A 23346-nucleotide genomic window follows, 5' to 3' on the forward strand; every position below is an offset into this window, starting at 1 on the left:
AGCAAACCCGAGACTAGCCATGGTCTAACTAGGAGGAAGCAGGGTACAAACCAGGGTGCGGACCAGGGTGCACCAGGGTGCGAACCAGCAGGGAACCAGGGTGCGAACCAGCAGGGAACCAGGGTGCGAACCAGCAGGGGAACCAGGGTGCAACCAGCAACGAACCTGGGTGCAACCAGGGTCTAACCAGAGTGCGAACCAGCAGGGAACCAGGGTGCGAACCAATATCGAACCAGGGTGCGAACCAGTAGGGAACCAGGGTGCAACCAGCAGGGAACCAGGGTGCAACCAGTAGGGAACCAGGGTGCAACCAGCAGGGAAGCAGGGTGCGAACCAGTAGGGAACCAGGGTGCGAACCAGTAGGGAACCAGGGTGCAACCAGCATCGAACCTGGGTGCAACCAGCAGCGAACCTGGGTGCAACCAGGGTCTAACCAGAGGCTAACCAGGGGGAAAACAGACCCTACATGCTTCCTAACATGGTTTTTCTTTTAAAGTAAAAGATATGTATGAAAACAGACCCTACATAGAATTGAAATAAATGCCTACCTCTTTGGAAACCCACTTTGTGTTTGATTTTTCTTTGATGTTAATTCTTTGAAGATGATTCCTTGCTTGATAATGACTGCTTTTGATATATATCACCCAACGTATAAAATCACCCGATCCGGCAAGGATGGCCGAACCCTTGAAGAGATGAGGGAGAGGGATGAATTTTCTAAGAGAGGGGTTCTTTTTTTTCTCCTCTTGGATGGTGGGATGAGAGGGTATTTATAGGAGAATGGGATAGGAGGTTAGGTGAGGTTAGGTGGTTTTGGATGGTTAGGATGAGAGGATGAGGTTAGGTAAGGTTAGGTGGGGTTAGGTAAGGTTAGGTGAGGTTAGGTGAGGTTAGGTGAGGTTTGGATGGTTAGGATGAGAGGAGAGGTTAGGTGAGGTTAGGTGAGGTTTGGATGGTTAGGATGAGAGGAGAGGTTAGGTGGTTTTGGATGGTTAGACCCAGGTCAAGATCTGCCATTGATCTAACGATTTACGGAAATCGGGTCTCGGAATGGAATCAGGGTCCGGGCTATGAAGTGACCCTAGCTTATTTTGTCCCGATTGATGATCCGTAAAGTCAGATCAAGATATTAATGACCTAAAACATATAAATCAATGATAGAGGGGGTTCTCACATGGATTTAACACACTAATTTATTTGTTGATTAAAACAAAACAAAATGGGGTGTCTACAGATGCCCCTCTTTGGTAGAGATGACGTAGTCATTGAATACCAAAGTTAAAAATGACAGAACCATTTTGCGTAGCTTTAATCGACAAAGGACTCTCTAGACACAACGCACCTTAACATAATGCAAAACCTTAGATGAAACCCTAGAACTTGAATAATAAAAAAACTCGATGCGGCGCCGTTCACAAACGGGCAATTAGAGAATGAGATATCATTTTCGAATGGATTCTGAAGGGAAAGGACAAAGATCGCTCTCAAACAGTTTTTAGAAGGAGATGAGACGCCGCTCACAAGCGGGTTCAACGAGGATAAGAAGCATTCCCAAATGGACTTGGATAATGAGGCACCGTTCACAAACGGCCTCAAGGAGGATAGAAAACCATTCACAGATGGACTCGAGAAATGAGGCACCGTTCACAAACGGGCTCAAGGAGAAGACAAGACCATTCACAAATGGACTCGAGAAATGAGGCACCGTTCACAAACGGGCTCAAGGAGAAGACAAGACCATTCACAAATGGACTCGAGAAATGAGGCACCGTTCACAAACGGGCTCAAGGATAAGACAAGACCATTCACAAATGGACTCGAGAAATGGGGCACCATTCACAAACGGGCTCAAGGAGAAGACGAGACCATTCACAAATGGACTCGAGAAATGAGGCACCGTTCACAAACGGGCTCAAGGAGAAGACGAGACCATTCACAAATGGATTCGAGAAATGAGGCACCGTTCACAAACGGGTTCAAGGAGAAGACGAGACCATTTACAAATGGACTCGAGAAATGAGGCACCTTTCACAAGAGGGCTCAAAGAGGACATGAGACCATTCACAAATGGACTCAAAAAATGAGACACCGTTCACAAATAGGTTCAAGGAGAAGACGAGACCATTCACCAATGGACTAGAGAAATGAGGCACCATTCACAAACGGGCTCAAGGAGGACATGAGACCATTCACAAATGGACTCAAAAAATGAGACACCGTTCACAAATGGGTTCAAGAAGAAGACGAGACCATTCACAAATGGACTCGAGAAATGAGGCGGCCCCGTTCACAAACGGGCTCGAAGAATTTAGAGATTTTTTATGAACTTGAATTTGACGTAGGATTGGATTTTTTATTTTTTATTTAATTAAGGATTTGGATTTGATAATTTTTTTTATTTTTGGAAAATGAGGTACCGTCCGCAAATGGGCTCAAGGAGAAGATGAGACCATTCACAAATGGCCTCGAGAAAAGAGGCACCGTTCACAAACGGGCTCAAAGAGGACATGAGACCATTCACAAATGGACTCAGAGAATGAGAAACCTGTTCACAAACGGGTTCAAGGAGAAGACGAGACCATTCACAAATGGACTCGAGAAATGATGCACCTTTCACAAAAGGGCTCAAAGAGGACATGAGATTTTTCATGAACTTGAATTTGACGTAAGATTGGATTTGTTTGAATCGGGGATTGGATTTGATGAATTTTTTTTATTTTTGAGAAATGAGGTACCGTCCGCAAACGGGCTCAAGGAAAAGACGAGACCATTCACAAATGGCCTCGAGAAAAGAGGCACCGTTCACAAACGGGCTCAAAGAATTTAGAGGTTTTCATGAATTTGAATTCGACGTAGAATTGGATTTTTTTTTAATTAAGGATTTGGATTTGATAAATTTTTTTTATTTTTGGAAAATGAGGTACCGTCCGCAAACGGGCTCAAGGAGAAGATGAGACCATTCACAAATGGCCTCGAGAAAAGAGGCACCGTTCACAAACGGGCTCGACGACACAAGATAGCTTTGATTGATGAATTCAACAATGAAAAATTTAGAGATTTTTATGAATTTGAATTTGACGTAGGATTGGATTTTTTGAATTGGGGATTGGATTTGATGAATTTTTGATTTTTTGAGAAATGAGGCACCGTCCACAAACGGGCTCAAGGAGGACATGAGACCATTCATAAATGAACTCAGAAAATGAGGCACCGTTCACAAATGGGCTCAAGGAGAAGACGAAACCATTCACAAATGGACTCGAGAGATGAGGCACCGTTCACAAACGGGCTCAAGGAGAAGACGAGGCCATTTGCAAATGGGCTCGAGAAAAGAGGTACCGTTCACAAACGGGCTCGAAGAATTTAGAGATTTTCCATGAACTTGAATTTGACGTAAGATTGGATTTGATGAATTTTTTATTTTTTTGAACTCAATGAAATCGGGGATATTATGGATCGTGCCCGACAAAGATGTTGGAAACTAGGACTTTGACGAATGATGAAACGGCAAACCTTTGGAACGAAGAACCATTACTAGCAAGAATGGATTAGGAACATTTTTATGAAACTTCAACAAGATTTTTCTCAAAGAGACTGCTGGTCTTGTCTTCTGGGGATTTTGATAACTGAAACCTTGAACAAGACATTTGAGATTGGTAATTTAGAACAACGACTCTCTTGGATATTAACATGGAAAAGCGGGATCTGCTTCTTGACAGGTGTTTAGATAAACATTTCTTGACCAGGATAACTAACCGGAAGGGAATTATGAATTTGAATGGTTCATCTTTCTGAGAAATTGGCTCAACCACCATTGCATCTGAGGTTCTTCCAAGCTTAAGGTGCCTTCCTGGGGTATGATCTTTTTACGGAAGCTGGGCTTTCTGATGTTTCTACTTCTGAATTTTTCTGAGCTGATCTTCTTTGAAATGAAGTTGTTTGACTAAATTCTCGAGCTCTTTCAGGTATAATTGCAGGGAGCTGCCTAGGCCTGGCCTCCTTCACCAAGACAGTTACATCATTTGGACATAGGAACGACAATTGACTCTTTCTAAAGAGAAAACTTAGATGAAAGGCACTACTCAAAGGATTGAGCAGCCCTGAAGGAGTGAACTTAGAATAATAAAGATTGACTGACTATACTGACAAACATAGTGATGCTTCTGACTTAGTTAATGTTTTGTTTGGTAAGTCTATCCTTTCAAGGAATAGTTTTTCAATTGGTAAACACCGGACTTCTTCCTCGAAACAGTAATGCCTCAAGAATTTAATTACGACCCCTAAGATTGCTTAGCTTCAATGCCCCCAGTTTTGAGGATATCACTTGAATTTGCTTGAACTTCAGTTGATCTTCAGTCTTGATACCGGCTGTTGCCTTCTTATACTGATTCTCTTACCGTGACCAAATCACCTCTTCAGGGTTTTTAACTTGGCGGACCGCGCTAGCCTTAACTTTTGCCTGAACCACCTTTCTAGGTTTTCGATCCAGCAGGCTATCCCCTTAGCTTTTGCCTAAGCCGCCCTTTCGGGTTTTCAACTTAGCAGGGGAATGATCTTAAATTTTGCCTAGACCGCCCTTTCAGGTTTTCAGTCTAGCAGATCTTCAAACTCCGTTATTTTTCTTATTCATCATCATTTCATTTTTTTATTGTATCTCAGGACCTAGCTCATTAGTTCTGAACACCAGAAGGACTTTTATAGGTAGGATAGGGCTTTTCAAAGAATGGCTTAAGGCTCAACAAAGATTTCGACCGAACCTGTGAACAGGTCGCCTACATATCCCAAGGTAGGAATCAGGTCGTGTGTAGTTCAGGGCGAATGCCCCTAGTTTGAAGATAAATTGTTTGATTTTTTTTTCCTTTTTTCTTTTCTTTCTGGAACAATTAACTTCTCTTCTTTTGGAACTTGTCCCTCTCTTTTTTTTTTGAAAGGATTGAATTTCTTTTCCTTTTTGAATCGACCGAACTCGGTTCAACCGAGTTGCCTACGTACCCCAGTATAGGGATCAGGTCTCGCGTAGTTCGGGGCGAATGCCCCGAGTTTGATGGGTTTTCAAGAAAATTTTATTCAGGCTCGAAGGGTTTGCAAACCGGTATTCTTTTGACCTTGGGTTCTGATTTTGGGATTTATTCGGCCAAAGGAGGCCTTCCGATGTTCAGATTGGGAGTCGATCTAGTTTACTAGAGTCCCTCTGGTACTGATTATTATTATTTTTTTCATTTTTTTTTTTCGGAGTTTGACGGCATTTCCAGGTAAGAGATAATGGATCTTCTTCTTTCAAGATTCTAATACGTGCTTTCGACTTTCATAGAGCGAAACTTGTTCTTTGACATCGTCCATTTATGGATTTGTAACTCTTGATATCTGATGACCACTTTTCAATACTTGCTCTTGAACTTCTTATCTTGAATTTGTTAGCTTCATGTTATGAATTTGAGAACCAAGGTCATTGATTGGAAATATGAAAGTTGTTTCCACTCCATGCCCTTTGCATAGCATATGATATTCACTTCATTCTTTCTTGAACCTTCTATCTGGGTCTTTCTCTTGGCATTAATGGTAACGCTTACCGGACCATCTTTTTATCCTCAAAATGGGTTTACCAATTCTTCACACTCTTCAGAGGGTAATGTATTTTCAATCGGCATTTACTGGATCAAGGTTTCAGTGCCAGTGTTTACCACTTTAATTTCATCTTTGAAAGGCTGAGATTGGCGCTCCTCCTCTTGTTCAAGTAATCGTTGTGACTCAAGTGGAGTTTCGTCAATTTTGTCCTCATTTGATGAGGGAGTCTTATTTTAAGATCAGAAGCACACTTAAGAAACAGACACCAATGAACTTTTGGAACTGAAATTTTTATTTAAAGAAATGGCTATTACATCTGATGACCTATCCTGAACATTCTTAGGATTCACAACTCTAAATAAAAAAGAGAAGCAGAAGATATCTTGCCTGGACTAGGCATTGACCTTGAAATGTAAGACCGGACTCAACAATTGTACTGACCATGATTACTGATTCGCATAGGGGAACGCCCCTAGTTCAAGGATTATGATAGTGAACTCTGAAGGACTTAGCAAAATATTCTTGAAAAAGGTTGCCCTTAGAGTAAGAAAAGACCAAGGGTACAAGCAAGATTGGATCATCTGGACCAGGCATGATCAGATCATGAGATTGCATAATCGAAAGATTGTGAGATTCTGCTCCTGCCAGTTAGGGGATGGCATGAAGATACGATCGAATCGTATGACAGAAGAATGAAAGACGCACGATCAAGAGATTAGATGAGATAGTATAAGATTGCTTTCAACGGATAGATCATGAATGACTAATCCTATGAGATCTTTGGAAATGATGTGATTTATATCCTAACCCCAAAGGAAAAGTTTTTAGTCTTCGCACATTTTAACAGTGTTACCTGAAGGCATCAACCCTAATCCTAATCTAGCGGAGTGGAGAGAGGATCTCGACTCATGACTTTGTTTGTGTACCTAGGACCGATCGTAGCCATTGGAAGATGGACTACGGCCTAATCTAGACACAAATGGGTAAGATATCCTAAACTAGGCTCACACATGTGGTGCACATGTGTTCGTATACTGCATGCATGTGTGGGTTAATCTAGGGGTAAGGCCAAGAGTCCCCTTAGCGCGAATCCATGTTCGATATACTGTACCAGTGTCCGGCGTATCAGTACGTGAACAAGAGATCCGTTTACGTACCATAAAGGTACTAGGCTAAGGGTGGAATGCTTCTCTAGCACAGAGGCACCAGGTGATGAAATCCCAGTCAACCATGCTAGATAACACTCCGGGTTCCTAAAATAGGACGTGTGTGCATGTGAGATGCAGGGGTTTAGATGAAAGTGATGTAAGTGTGTGCAATAAGTTCGCGCAATCTATGATGCCTTCAGGTTTTGTTAAATTAAGTTCGAGTAAAATGTGATGAGAAAATAAAACGAGATAAACTAATCTAACAAGTATAGAGTTTTTATGAGCCAGTTAAATTAAATTCAAATGAATTATCTTTTGAAATTTTAATGAAGTTAGGTGGTCCCCAGCAGAGTCGCCAGACTGTGGTACCCTGATCCCACGAGAGGGGCGTGGGGCGCGAGCCGCCGCGCTCTCTCTCTTGGTCTCTCGTACCCACGCGATTGGCGTGTGCCTTTTAATGTTGATTTGAATTAATCTTTCCTGTGAACTTGGGATCACTAAGGCAATCCGAATTCCACACGAAAGAGACTGACAGAGTCGCCACCTAGATGTGGGATCTAGGACCCGTAATTAACCAGAAATCTAGACTCGCTACCTGGTTACGAGAATGGAAGGTATGGGGAGTTATCCGCCACATGCACCATTCCTGCCCGATAATCGGTCTTCGATTCCAAAAGCTAACTCTTTTAAATTTATTTTAAATGGCTCATTCAACTCTATGTTAATGTGCGAACTAAGTGGCATGCATCCTATGATCTAATTTCAATGTGAATCCTAGATGTGTATCTTGATTTATTAATTTGTCTGGATTCAATCTAAGTGAAAGTTCTCCTAGAATTCTAATTTCATGGAAAATCCTAAGTGATTTGATTAAGCATTTACAAGAAAATTAATATACAAAACACCACAATTTGTTTGTGGTGCCGACTCGCGGGTGGTATGCCATCAGACATCCAAGCTGCCTACGTACCCAAGCCTCACTGGGATCAGAGTCGACGTAGTTCGGTGCACCTAAGCTAAGTTACATATGCCTAACTCAACTAAGACACCGACCTAGACGGGATTGACTGTTTCAACAGTTTTAGGAGAAGTTATTTAATTCAAGTTGAAGATTTTATTATCTTAGGATTTCATCTAAGATGCTATATGATTCTCATCTAAATGCAAATGGTCCCTTAGACTAATGCAGGTTTGCCTTACATCCTAGTTTACTAGGCTTGTCCTAGGGAAAGATTGGGTGACTAGTGTAACTAGACCTATGGCACGGTTGCTATACATAGCAAGCGTCCGTGATGAGGCCGGACTCCTAACTCTAGGACTCCCTAAAACTTAGGACACGACACGACACCGGTGTTCCTAAATTGGGCTCTAAGGGTCCTTACGACGGAAACCGTGATCCAACGGTTCTGAAAGACACAAGACAAATCGATTTAAATTCTCGAGGTTAGTGAAAAAAGGGATGGAAGAGATGATGAAATAGTGTGAGGGAATGAGAAAGATAGAGAAAGGTGCGACTGAACTTGGGAGTGCCAAATTGCCTACGTACCCCGCGATGGGGATCAAGCCACACGTAGTTCCGCGGGGAGGTTGCTCGGATTTTGGAAGACAGAATTGGTATTTGTATCTGGAATCGGGTTTGCATTTGAGCATTGGACTTGAGATTCAGAAACATTGATCTAGCAATGGGATTTTGGAATTGGGAATTTGCATCAAAGAATTGAGCATATAGGAATCATCAAGGGTTTGAATTTTCGGAATTCAAAGTGGGCGGGCTTATGAGATTTGGCCAAATGGATTCAGACATGCGACTCGGATTGTGTTGGGATATGACTTGGTTGGATTGGGTTAATGGTTAGGGTCAAGTGAGTCAGGTCTAAGTTAGGAGCAAACCCGAGACTAGCCATGGTCTAACTAGGAGGAAGCAGGGTACAAACCAGGGTGCGGACCAGGGTGCACCAGGGTGCGAACCAGCAGGGAACCAGGGTGCGAACCAGCAGGGAACCAGGGTGCGAACCAGCAGGGGAACCAGGGTGCAACCAGCAACGAACCTGGGTGCAACCAGGGTCTAACCAGAGTGCGAACCAGCAGGGAACCAGGGTGCGAACCAATATCGAACCAGGGTGCGAACCAGTAGGGAACCAGGGTGCAACCAGCAGGGAACCAGGGTGCAACCAGTAGGGAACCAGGGTGCAACCAGCAGGGAAGCAGGGTGCGAACCAGTAGGGAACCAGGGTGCGAACCAGTAGGGAACCAGGGTGCAACCAGCATCGAACCTGGGTGCAACCAGCAGCGAACCTGGGTGCAACCAGGGTCTAACCAGAGGCTAACCAGGGGGAAAACAGACCCTACATGCTTCCTAACATGGTTTTTCTTTTAAAGTAAAAGATATGTATGAAAACAGACCCTACATAGAATTGAAATAAATGCCTACCTCTTTGGAAACCCACTTTGTGTTTGATTTTTCTTTGATGTTAATTCTTTGAAGATGATTCCTTGCTTGATAATGACTGCTTTTGATATATATCACCCAACGTATAAAATCACCCGATCCGGCAAGGATGGCCGAACCCTTGAAGAGATGAGGGAGAGGGATGAATTTTCTAAGAGAGGGGTTCTTTTTTTTCTCCTCTTGGATGGTGGGATGAGAGGGTATTTATAGGAGAATGGGATAGGAGGTTAGGTGAGGTTAGGTGGTTTTGGATGGTTAGGATGAGAGGATGAGGTTAGGTAAGGTTAGGTGGGGTTAGGTAAGGTTAGGTGAGGTTAGGTGAGGTTAGGTGAGGTTTGGATGGTTAGGATGAGAGGAGAGGTTAGGTGAGGTTAGGTGAGGTTTGGATGGTTAGGATGAGAGGAGAGGTTAGGTGGTTTTGGATGGTTAGACCCAGGTCAAGATCTGCCATTGATCTAACGATTTACGGAAATCGGGTCTCGGAATGGAATCAGGGTCCGGGCTATGAAGTGACCCTAGCTTATTTTGTCCCGATTGATGATCCGTAAAGTCAGATCAAGATATTAATGACCTAAAACATATAAATCAATGATAGAGGGGGTTCTCACATGGATTTAACACACTAATTTATTTGTTGATTAAAACAAAACAAAATGGGGTGTCTACAGTATTCCATTCTCTTCGAGTCCATACAACTATGGTCTCTTATTTTCTTTGAGCATCATACAAATGTGATGTCTCATTTCCTTGGAATCCGTATAAATATGGTATTTCATTCTCTCTGAGTCCAGTCAGAAATGGTCTCTTAATTCTCTTTGAACATCATACCAATATGATGTCTCGTTTCCTTGGAATCCGTAAAAATACGGTATTTCATTTTCTCTGAGTCCATTAAAAAATGGTCTCTTAATTCTCTTTGAACATCATACAACTATGATGTCTCGTTTCCTTGGAATCCGTAAAAATACGGTGTTTTATTATTTCTAAATCCATTCAAAAATGATCTCTTAATTCTCTTTGAACATTATATAAATATGATGTCTCATTTCCTTGGAATCCGTAAAAATATGGTACTTCATTATCTCTGAGTCCATTAAAAATGGTCTCTTAATTCTTTTTGAACATCATACAAATATGATGTCTCATTTCGTTGGAATCCGTAAAAATACGGTATTTCATTTTATCTGAGTCCATTCAAAAAGGGTCTCTTAAATCTCTTTGAACATCATACAAATATGATATCTCATTTCCTTGGAATCCGTAAAAATATGGTATTTCATCTTATCTAACTCTATTAAAAAATGATCTCTTAATTCTCTTTGAACATCATACAAATATAATGCCTCATTTTCTTGGAATCAGTAAAAATACGGTATTTCATCTTATCTGAGTCCATTAAAAAATGATCTCTTAATTCCCTTTGAACATCATACAAATATGATGCCTCATTTTCTTGGAATCAGTAAAAATACGGTATTTCATCATATTTGAGTTCATTTAAAAATGGTCTTTTGTTCCACTTTGGGATCCATATAAATATGATGTCTCATTTCCTTTGAGAACTGTACAAATACAGTATTTCATTCTATCTAAGTCCATTTAAAAATGGTCTCTTGTTCTTCTTTGGGATTCATAAATATGATTTCCTTGGAATTTGTATAAATACGGCATTTCATTCTCTGTGAGTCCATTCGAAAATGATCTATCTCTTGCTTCCCTTTGGCCTGTACAATTATAGTGCCTCATTTCTGTTGAGTCTGCTTGAAAGCAGTATCCATTCGAAATTGATCTCTCATTTCCTCACTGCCCGTTTGAAAATGGCGCTGCCTCATAATTAACTTTCATTTTGAGTTGCGTAATTTTTGCAAATCAGATTGGATCAATTTCTCCATTATTTTGAACCACCAAGGCACGGTGTTTAGAATAAATGATCATTTTAATTCTAGGACTTCGTCTAGAGTCTTACATTAGGAAGCATTTAGTATGCATTTGCATTTAGGTTGCATTTTGTTAAGTGAATCATTTGTTGATTAACGCTATGCAAAATGGTTCTGTCACTTTTGTTTTGGTATTCCATGAATACGTCATCTCTACCAAAGATGGGCATCTGTAGACACCCCCATTTTGCTAGACTTTAAAAAAGTAAAAGATTTGGCAGTTTGTCAAGTTTCGAGTCCGTATTCCACCTAGGATTAGGCATCCATGCATTTTAGGGTAGATTTCATTTCATTATGAGAGTTTTGAAGTTGATTCGCGATCCTGAAGGTCTCTAGGGGGTTCCTTTGGCCTCTGAAAGATGAAAGTTCAAGTTTCCAAACAAATAAAAAAATCTGCTATTTTTAGAATTTTCAGGGTTTCCCTCATTTTTGCCTATTTTGCACTGCAGGGGTATTTTGGTCATTCCCGATGTGTCTCGTTTGAACCCCGAGTTATATTTGAGAAATCTTGAGTGATTTTACAAATTTTGAAAAAGCTGCTATTTTTAAAAACTCATGGGGCTTCTACATTTTCATTATCTTATGGATATTTCAATAATTTCTCATATATCCAAAACCATCTTGAGGGTTCGGCTGATGGATTAGGAGTAATTTCGTAAGATTTGGGAAACCTGCTAAAATTTAGATCTCTCAAGATTTTCTCATAGTCTTGCACTTCGGGGGTATTTTAGACATTCCAATATATCATATTTGGTCCCTAAGTTGTGTTTAAGAAATCTTGAGTCCGTTCATAAATTTTCGAAAATTTGCTATTTTTGGAATTTCTCAGGGTTTTCCCTAGTCTCGCCAAATTCTAGCACCTCGGGGTAATTTGGTCTTTTCCTGTGTAATTCTTTTGATCCCCGAAATATGTCTGAGAGATTATAAATGATTTCCTGAATTTTGGAAAACCTGCTAAATTTAGAATTCCTCACGGGTTCCGCTTAATTTGGAAATTCTAAGTGTTTAGGGCATTTTGGGTATTTTCAGAGGATACCAAATTATCATGTTTAATATTACTCACCGAAAGGACTCAATTTTAAAAGTTTCTATTTTTGAAGTTTGACCACAATGACTTTCCTTTTTTAATTTTTCCCTTTAGGGGTGAACCAATCTAATGGTATTTTGGTCGCATTTGGATGTCTAACAGTCAAATAGGGGCATTTTGGTCCGAAAAGTTGTTTTCCAAAAAAGATGATCCAATCATGTGTGAGGGATGCACCATAAATGTCAAATGGGTTGGGTCCATATATAGAATGTTGAATTTAGAAAGATTTTATTGAATTTTTACGGAAAAACCTGAAACCCGTGTGAAATGACCCATTGGGCTAAAGCCCGAAAAGATGGAGCTCATGTGGGTTCACCCATATGGGTCGACCACCATGGTGGGCGCCCCACATGGGTGACCCACATGAGTTGAGCACCCAACCTTGATGATGTCACAATGGTGACATCATAAAATCATATTTGTTAAAAGAAAAATAAAAAGAATAAAAAAAAAGAAGGAAATAAGGAAAAGATGAATGATTGCTTAAAAAAGTTTTCTTCAAAAGAAGCAATGTGGAATGATAATAGCATGTCTTGATTGACAAGAAATTAAGATTGGAATCAAATCCAATTTGGAAACAAGAAAGAAAGAAAGCAAGAGGGGAAAATTGGAAACAAGCCAAAAATAAGAGCTCTCACATTGGAAACTACTATTTCTCTCTTAACCCTAGCTTTTTGGTATAAAAATCAAGCAAACAATCCTGGGAAGGATCCAAAAAAAATCCAAATTCGTCATTTTTCTCTCCGCTCCCAAAAAAAAGAAAAAGGAAAAAACCTCCTCTCTTGGAGTGTGTTCATCTCTCTCTCAAGTGTTCTTCACAAAAGGAATTCTTGAATTCCTTCTTCTTCTCCAAGGCATCACACAATCAAGGATTATTGGAGTGTTCTTTGGATCTTTTTTAGCGTATAAAAGGGTTGGACAAAGCGTATATCTTGGATCACCAACCCTATAGACAAGGATCGCGATCAACGGTAAGGATTTCTCATCTTTGTGAAGTAGAAAAATTATACTAGGGTTTTAATTTTGATGGATCAAATCAACGAGTTTTTCTTTGAAATTCCAGTATGTTATAATATAGATTATGATTTTTCAAAATCCAAAATTTGATCCAAAAATTAATTTTTCTCCATTTAAAAATGATTTTCTTTTGTTTTTATTCAATATGGATTTAAATTAGATTATCAAAGCAAGTATTTGAAAACGTGGTTTTTTTTAAAAAATGATATTTTCTGGGTTTTATATAAAATAGAAAACTACTAGAAACTTAATTTCCAACCGCGGTTCAGCCGTTTTCTTTTTCATTCTATTTTTCAAAGAATAACCCCGAAAAGGGTTAATTCTTGATGAATGGAGCCAAAAGTATATCAAATCCTGTCCAAATTTAGTGAAAGTTTGTTTCCAATAGTTTTAAAAGGTTTTTAGATCACCCAAAAATTTTCATATTTTTTGGAGTTTATTTAATCGGATTATTAATTATTTTAAATTTCGGCTATTTTTAATAAATACCAAATCGTTTTAAAAATTGATGAAACTTTTCAGAATTAAAGCCTAATAATAATAAATGGAAGTTTCCATTGAAAAATATTTTAAAACAAATATGGTTTTTACTGTTTTCTAATCGCTTCCCCGTTTTACGTGCCATAATTCTTTTTATTATTAAATTAATATATTTTCAAAATTTTTCTTTACAAACTAGTAACTTTGGTTACTGGAATGTTAGAGAAATATTTTCAATTAATTTTGCAAAGATTTGATAAGGTTTTACAATTTATTTTAATAAACGGGTTTTAACGCCTAGGAAACAAATTTATCTCTTATATTTAAAAACCAATTTTATGGATGAGATTTAATTTTTAAGTTTTGTAATTTTGATAAAAAAAATTATAATCTATTATATATCTACTGAAAGGTTTTATTTGATTTTAGGATACCATTATGTTTGCTTTTTAAGTAATTCTTTGGTTTCATCTGTTTTTTGTGTGAATTTAAATGGGCATCAAATCGTAATAAAAATCATGAAAGTCATACAGTAGTCTAAGATCATGATTATCTTTATACTGTAAGAGTTTAAGTTGATTTGAAATTGATATCCTATAGGTTGGTGTGTTAATTTATAACCTGATTTGAATTTAAAAAAATCAGAAATTGATATCTAATCTTAATGCTAATTCATGCAAAATTTTCAGTAAGATTTAATCATCTATATCTTTATTCTATAAAATTTTGGAGTAATTTAAAATTGATATGATATAGGTTACTGTGTTAATCTATAATCTGATTTGAATTTTGAAAAATCAGAAATTGATATTAAATCTTAATGATAATTCATGAAATTTTTCCAGTAAGCCAAAATCATCCATATCTTGTTACTGGAAAAGTTTCAATTGAGTTGGAGTTCGATTGCTTAGGGTTAATGTCTAATCCTAGCAATCTGGTCTTAATGTTAATAAATCATAATTTAATAGCAAATCAACACAAAAGTCAGTAAAAACATCAAACAAATCTTAACTTTACATCATGAATTTAATCCCTAACTTGTTTGAAACAGAAACCTTAGGGTTCATAGATCTCCATTGTAAATTCACTATACCGCGATAGTCTAACTGCCGAGATCGCAACCGTAATCGTATACTAATTGCGATTAATCCTGCATAATTGGAGTACGTAAATTATAGTATAATATTGGCTCCGAGGTCCATTGTCCACGGAAATCCTGAGAAATATGCCAGGCAATAAGATACTATAACTTACGTGCTAAATTATACAAGTGTTGAGAGCACGATTCCCTTCCATGGTTGCGATTCTAGGCCGAAACTTGCGAACCATAGAGCCTTTGATATTCCTTAGATGTTTAGGAATCGAAAATGCTCAAAAATTGAAAATCATTAAGTTTAACAAATCGAATTAACTCAATCCGCATCTTAGGAGCCGTTGGATTACGGTCTCCTATCGTAGGAACCTTTACGGTCCCTTAGGAACACTTACGTCTCGTTGTGTCCTAGGTTTTAGGGAGTCATAGAATTAGGAGTCCAGCCTCATCACGGTCGTTTGCTATGGATAGCAACCGTGCCAATAGATCTAGTTACACTAGTCACCCCTTTTTCCATAGGACAAGCCTAGTTACCTAGGATGTAGGTTCACCTGCATTAGTCAAATGGATGTTTTGCACTTAGATAGGACCATATAGCATCTTAGATGAAGTCCTAGGATAATAAAATATTCAACTTAAACTAAATAATTTCTCTTAAACTGTTAAAACAGTAAATCCAGTCTAGATCGGTGTTCTAGATGAGTTAGGCATAAGTAGCTTAGTTCAGGTGCACCGAACTACGATCGACTCTGATTCCAGTGAGGCTGGGATACGTAGGCAACTTCGATACTTGAGTGGTATACCAAGCCCGAGTCGGCTCCACACATAAGTGGTGGGGTTTTGTTCATTAATCCTTAAATTAAAAGTAATTAAATCACTTAGGACTTTTCATGAAATTAGAATTTTAGGAGAACTTTCACATAGATTGAATTCAAACAAATTAAGAAAATCAAGATACACATTTAGGAATTACACTGAAATTAGATCTTATGATGCATGTCATGTAGTTCGCACATTAATATAGAGTTAAATGAGCCATTTAAAAGAAATTAAAAAGAGTTAACTTTTGGAATTGAAGACCGATTATTGGGCAGGAATGGTGCATGTGGTGGTAACTCCCCATACCTTCTATTCTCGTAACCAGGTAACGAGTCTAGATTTCTGGTCAATTATGGGTCCTAGATCCCTCCTCTAGGCGGCGACTCTGTCAATCTCTTTTGTGTGGAATTCGGATTGCCTTAGTGATCCCAAGTTCATGAAAAAGATGAATTAAATCACACATCGCTAGGCTGGGTGGCGTACCCCTGCCTTTATGGGTACTGGGTTGCATGTTTGTTTGCACCCTATGGCTTGGTTGCTGCCTGCTTGGTTGGGTAATTAAAATCAATAATAAAAAGCACACGCCATTCGCGTGGGTACGAGAGACCAAGAGAGAGCATGGCGGCTTGCGCCTCACCTCTCTCGCGGGATCGGGTCCCACACCTACGTACCTTGTGGGAGAGGATGAAGCCAACGTAGTTCGGAAACAAACTTTCCTAGTACGCTCATAAAATTTTGACATGTTTAGATGTTTTAGAGTTTTAAATTTCTAATATTTTTAAATTTTAAAAATAATTTTTCAACCAAACAAAACAACACATTAAGGCCAAACCCTAAGGCTAAAAGAGGAAACCCCTAAACAAGTAAACTCACTAAAAGTGAAATGATCCCAAAACAAATAAACTAGTGTCCCAAGGTAACATGAAAAAGGTAGGATCCCAAGCAGGTAAAGGGATTAGGCAACTAACAGGCCAAGTTGGTCTCCAACTAGTAGGGGTACAAGTTAGGGTACAACTTAGAGAGGGTTCTATAAATGAGGCCAATCATGCCTCCTATTAGTAACTTTCTATTGTAACTGAGCTTGCCTCGTAACATCTTTTAGTTAATTATTTCTACATCTTTCATTTCAGTTTTGATTTCCACTTGCATGCGTTTAACATTTTTGCATCACAAAGCATGGAATTCAAGGCATCCAAACATAGCGAGACTCAAAACAATTAACTTAAGCATGAGTGAAAGCCTATAACATGTATAATCTCATAAACGAAACTCAAAACCTTCAAAGCATTTCATCTCCTCCATCACAAACTAGGCTAAGCATGAATAAAGCATCAAAGGCATGCATTTGCATTCTATATGGAATCTGAAAATTTGTATTGAAAATCACACTATCCAAATGGTAAAACTAGCAAACGTGATACACATCAAAGTTGTAGGGGACACATCAGGGAACATTTGATTAGTTATACACTTTCACCGGTTCTAACTGTAAGTACCGAACAACAGCCATCTTTTGGGTGATTTCATATTTCATTTATGCAGTTTTATTTTGAAACGTTTCAATTTTGTTTTGCAAACCAGAAAAACCAAAACATATTTTTAGGAAAAGTATTTAACACCAAAGTTTTAGGACATTCATTGAGGAAAACGTTTCGAGTTGACAACTCCTGCTGGATTTCACCGGAAGTGGCTGGAAAACGGTCATCTCCGGTCAAGCCGCAAGCTGGAAATAGGGTGTTTTTGGCTAAAAACTTAAAAATGTCATAACTTTTTCATTCCTTGGCCAGATTGGGGCAATGGTATGAAGGTCTTAGAGTACTCTACAACCTTATGTGGTCCATTCCTTTCAGATTTGACCGAAAATTATGAAAAATGGTGAAAAACAAATCTGGACAGTATGTAATTTTGAGATTTTTCAAGACATTTTAAAGCCAAAATTCACTGCTAAGAAGTCTAGCTCTAAACCTTTACATTACATATGTTTCCAGACTTGAATTAATGAATATTACACTCAAATTTCAAGCTCAAGATAATTGAAATGAGAAAAATCAAGGAGATTTCTCATTTGAGCCTTTGAAAATGGCTGAAATAGTAAAATCGCCATAACTTTTTTTTTTCTAACCCAATTTAGCTTAAAATATGTCAAATCGAAGGTCTTGAGAACCTCCACAACTCTTACATGTATCACTTTTATAAATTCTAACCGAAATTTAGCAAAAAAGTACAAATACAAATCTAAACAGCATGTATTTCAACATTTTCAATATCTTACAAGAGCATTTCACATCAAAATCCTAGATCTATCATGGATTTCACTAGATATTCACTAAATATTTACATCACAACATATTAACACATATATTTTTGAATTCCAAAGCCTAACACATCAGATCTAAAGATTTTCACAAAAATATCTAAGAATTCATCATTTTAACCCAAAATTTCAGCTGAAATCTTAAAATTTGTATAAATTCTTCGTTTCTTTGCCAATTTTAGGCCATAATATGCCAAATTGAAGATCTCGGAATTCTCTACTATCTTTCATAGAAGATTTTACTCAGATATGGCCAAAAATGGATGAAAATGGGTAAAAACGATGCTAGACAGCATGTAATTTTGTCATTTTTGCATCAAAATTCAACCAAAACTCAAAATCCGTGTAGAATTCTCTTAGATCTTGTTATTAGACATGATTTTAGAAACATTTTAATGAATTTAGTCCTAGGTTGTTAGATCTAACCATTTTCATGCATATTTAGCCTAGATTTGTCATTTTAAAGCTAATTTTTAAGAGAAAACTTAAAATAAACTCAAAATCCACCAATCTTGTGTGAGAAACTTCAAATTCTAGCATTTCTTGGACTCTTCTCTTGGATCTCTCCTTGAAAGTTTCTTCTCCTCCTTCTTTCTCTCTCTAGATCTCCTTATCTCTCTAGAAAGCTCTCTCTCTCTAGAAAGTTATGTCTTTTCCTCTCTCTAAAATTAGATTAAGAACCCTAATTAGCTCAAATGAGAGCCCAAATGCTCTATTTATAGAGTTTTTCCTTAATTTTTGTTCCCCATTAGTTTATAGGACAACCCTTTTTAAAAATTTTGCTTTGATTTTGGTTGCAAAAGGGTGGCCATTTGAAAAAAGTTAATGACAATTTTTGCCCCTTAAGTTACCTTGAACAAACCTCCTATTTATATATATGTTGTATTTTAACTAAATGATGGGTATTTTCAAATAAAACTTTTCATGGGCGACTTTGCAGAGATAATGCACCCCCCTTTCTGCTCTATTGTAAAAACTGGCTAGCTTACTGGATATTTTACTCTCCTTCTGCTACACTTTACTACACTATATTACTAACTACACTCATTTATTAACTACACTCATTTACTTGGGATCCTAACCTACTCTAAAATAAAATTTAGGACAGTAATTCACTCATTTAATGAGATTTTTATTAAAACAAAGGGGGTTAGGATTTGGTCAAAATGGGGTGTCTACAAAGCCCAACTCCATCGAGACGTTCCATGAACTTGGGAAAGAATTTGCCACCTATTTCGTGAACAGTCAGTCCTGACAGAAGCCCGCCGACACTCTTTTGGCTCGGAGGCAAGGATGAGACGAAACCCTCCGGAAATTCATTAGCTGGTTTCGTTCGGAACTTCACCAGATCATGGAGCCCAGCTTCGACATGGTTCGCGCCGCTCTTCGCCACACCATTCGGGACCGTGACATGAAAGTCTCCTTGAACGTCAATCCCCCTCCCCGCATATCGATACATTATCAACGAGGAGTCGTTCGCCATGGAAAGGGAATTGGAGATCGCTCGGGGAGGAGAAAAGCGGAAAGACGACTCTAGGTCAGGACCGAGTCTTAAGCAGGCACGACATAATGAACGACCGAGTCATCAAGCTCCAATTCCTTCGTTTAAAAAAGTTAACTTCACCCCGTTGAACACGACAGTGTCCAACATCTTGTATGAAATCCGGGACATAGAACCCATACGCTGGCCCGAAAGAATGAGGGATACAGGAAAGAAGAAGAACTCTAGAAAATATTGTCATTATCATCAAGACCACGGCCACACTACGAACAGTTGCTATCAGCTCAAGAATGAGATAGAAAGACTTGCGGGACTTGATCGATATCTCCAAAACCCGCCGAGAAATCATCAACAGCCTAAATTGGAAGTTCATCGATCATCGGGCGAGAGTCGCTCCCCCGGTCGCCGACGCTCCCCCAGTTACAAAGCAGAAAGCAGTCGCCAGAGGACACCAGATTAGGAGGCCGAAGCGCCCAAAATAGCTGGAAATATTGATACCATCTAGGGCGGTCTTGCCTCTGGAGGACCAACTGAGGAAGGATGAGCACTCTACGCAGGGCAGATCAACTCCATAGAGACCCCCTCGAAGAGGCCATGGCCGAACCCATATAATAACGTGCCTATTACTTTCACAGAGGAGGACTACGGGAAGATAGAACGACCTCACGATGACGATGTGGTAGTCCGACTCGCCATCGCCAACTTCAACGTGAGTAGAATTCTGGTAGATACCTGAAGCCCCGTCAACATTCTTCACCAGAATGCCTTCGATGAAATGCATTTCGACAAGGATCGCCTAGTGCCGGTTTACTGGTCCATCTTTGGATTCTCCGGAGGAGAAATCAGGGTGCGGGGAAAAATCAAGCTACCCGTAACATTTGGGACCTGCCCCGTCCAACAAACCATCATGCAAACCTTTTTAGTGGTTCGTGTACCTTCGACCTACAACGGGATCATCGGTAGGCCAGCACTGAATGAACTGGGGGCAGTGTTTCCACTGCCCACTTAAAGGTAAAATTTCCCACGAAGCACGGAGTCGGGGAAGTCAAGGGCGACCAAGAAAAGGCCCGCGCGTGCTACGCCACCCTGTTGAAGAAGAAGAAAGCTGCCAAAGAAACGTTCTCCATTGGAGGTCTCGACCCTCGAATCGAGATGACACAAGGGGAACCGCTCGAGGAACTCACAAAGATCCCTCTTTTCTTGGGGTCCGAGGAACAGACAGTCCAAATAGGTTCCCTCCTCTCAGGTAAGCCAAGGGCGACCTTGTCGAATTCTTGAAAACTAACTCAGATGTCTTTGCTTGGTCCACCTCAGATATGTAGGGAATCCCCTCTGACGTGGCGGTTTACAAGTTGAATGTGGACCCAAACTCCAAGCCGACCAGATAGAAGAAGCGTAACTTCGCCACAGAAAGACAGAAGCACATCAAGGAGGAAGTAGACAAACTCCTTAGCGTCGGATTCATCAGAGAGATCCGTTATCCAAAGTGGCTTTCCAATGCTGTAATGGTCAAGAAGTCTAACGGAAAATGGCGGATCTACATTGATTTCACTGACCTCAACAAGGCATGCCCAAAGGACTATTACCCTCTCCTGAGGATCAACCATCTAATCGACACCACCGCCGGACACGAAATGCTGAGTTTCATGGACGCCTTCTCTAGCTACAACCAGATTCAAATGTACAGGCCTGATGTTCTGAAGACTTCCTTTGTTACCGACCAAGGATTGTTCTGTTATAAGGTCATACCCTTTGGCCTCAAGAACGCGGGTGCCACATACCAGCGTCTAGTCAACAAGATTTTTGCCGAGCAGATTGGAAGGAATATGGAAGTATATGTCGACGACATACTTGTCAAAATCCTTGAGGCTCGGAATCACATATCCGACCTTGAAGAGGCCTTCACCGTACTCCGTCGCAATCGCATGAAGTTGAACCCTGCCAAATGCGCCTTTGGGGTCACATCTGGAAAGTTTCTGGGCTTTATGGTTAGCCAGCGGGGAATATAAGCCAACCGAAGATAAAAGCACTCCTAGACATGACCCCCCCGAAAGAGGTTAGGGAGGTCCAGAGACTCCCTGGCAGAATCGCGGCCCTCAGCAGATTTATGTCCAAATCCGCCGGATAATGTCTGCCCTTCTTCAGAACTCTTAGAAACGTCAAGGACTTTCAATGGACGAACGAGTGTCAAATGGCCTTCAAATAGTTGAAGGTATATCTCCAGACTCCTCCATTACTCTCCAAGCCATAACCAAATGAAGACTTGCACTTGTACCTTGTTGTGGGACCCGCCGCAATAAGCTCCGTACTTGTTCGATAGGAAGGAAAAATGGAACAACCCGCCTAGTACGTTAGTAGGGTGCTCCACGATGCCGATACTCGATACCAAGAAATAGAAAAATATGCCTTTGCAGTTGTAATATCAGCAAGGAAACTTCGCTCGTACTTTCAGGCTCACCCAATCACCGTCCTCACTGATCAACCCCTTCGGAAGATATTACAGAAGCCCGACACCTCGGGGCGATTAATCAACTAGGCTATCGAATTGGGAGAGTTTGATATTCAAGTAAATCCCCGTCCAGCAATCAAGTCCCAGGTCCTCCCGGATTTTGTAGTGGAACGCACAGTACCGACAGAGGAACCTGAAGAACTAAACATCTCAACCGAGGAACCAACCCCACCACCACCAGTCCCGGGTCATCCCTGGATGTTGTACGTCGATGGCACCTCCGGCGATGGGAGCAGTGGTGCCGGTTTAGTTTTGGCAGGACTGGACAACCTTCTCGTAGAATATGCCCTAAAATTGGACTTCAAAACATCCAATAATGAGGCAGAATATGAAGCGCTGCTTGCTGGGATCACCCTGGCCAGAGAACTACGTGCGGACCGACTCAAAGTCCACAGTGACTCACAGCTCGTTGTGGGACAGGTCAACGGTTTCTGCGAGGCCAAAGACGACTGGATGATGAAATACTTGGAGAAGGTGCGTGATGAAATCTCCACCTTTGTAGAATTTCAGATAATTCAGATCCCAAGAACCATGAATGCCTGGGCTGATGCCTTCTTCAAGATGGCATCGTCAGGAATCGTTGAACCAGGCAACGTCTATACAGAAATCCTCTCCCTACACAGCATTGAAAAAGAGGAAATTATGCAAATTGAAGAAGAGCCTAGCTGGACGGATCTGATACTCCAGTACTTGAAGGACGATATCCTCCCCCAAGATAGAAAAGAAGCTCGGCCCCTAGTTGTCAAAGCCGCCCACTACATCTTTGATGGACAAACGCTTTACAAGCGATCCTTCTCCTGGCCATTGCTGAAATGCCTCCGACCTACGGCCGCCAATCTTGCCCTGAGAGAGGTTCACGAAGGGATCTGCGGAGACCACTCTGAAGGAAAAGTTTTTGGCTCACAAGATCCTCCGTCGAGGCTTCTTTGCCAACCCTCAAGCAAGTCGCCTCAAATATCATAAGGAAATGTGAACAATGTCAAAAGTTTGCAACAGTACCGCGCCTTCCAAGTGGGTCGAAGCCAAGGCAGTAAAAAAGATCACTTGCAAAGAGACGGAGAATTTCTTTTATCATGACATCATCTGTCGGTTCAAGATACCCAAGGTCCTGGTCACCGACAATGGAACTTAGTTTGCGAGCAGGCAATTCAAATACTTCTGCGGGAGGCTTAGTATAGAGAAAAGATTTACGTCAGTCGGTCATCCCCAGGCCAATGGACAAGTGGAGGTGATCAACCGAATACTCCTGCAAGGACTCAAGAAGCGAGTAGAAAACGCCTGAGGATTGTGGGCTGAGGAATTGCCGAATCTGCTTTGGGCCTACCGGACCACCCCGAGAACCGCCACGGGAGAATCACCTTTCAGTATTGCCTTCGGAGTAGACGCAGTCATACCAGTTGAAATTGGTGCCCACTCCCCGAGGCTCG

General features: G+C 40.3%; 1 protein-coding gene across 1 annotated transcript; it reads left to right on the top strand.

The window, feature by feature from the left end:
- The first annotated feature begins 20915 nt into the window (after window positions 1–20915).
- Window positions 20916–22882, top strand: LOC143852413 (uncharacterized). Its single transcript, XM_077361794.1, has 2 exons — window positions 20916–21398; window positions 21947–22882. Exons 1-2 carry the CDS (start codon window positions 20916–20918, stop codon window positions 22880–22882), a joined length of 1419 nt encoding a protein of 472 aa, XP_077217909.1.
- The last annotated feature ends 464 nt before the right edge of the window (window positions 22883–23346 follow it).

Source organism: Tasmannia lanceolata, unplaced genomic scaffold (assembly GCF_043159265.1).
Source record: "Tasmannia lanceolata isolate RefF3 unplaced genomic scaffold, GAP_Taslan_0.1 ptg000019l, whole genome shotgun sequence".
Taxonomy (NCBI): domain Eukaryota; kingdom Viridiplantae; phylum Streptophyta; class Magnoliopsida; order Canellales; family Winteraceae; genus Tasmannia; species Tasmannia lanceolata.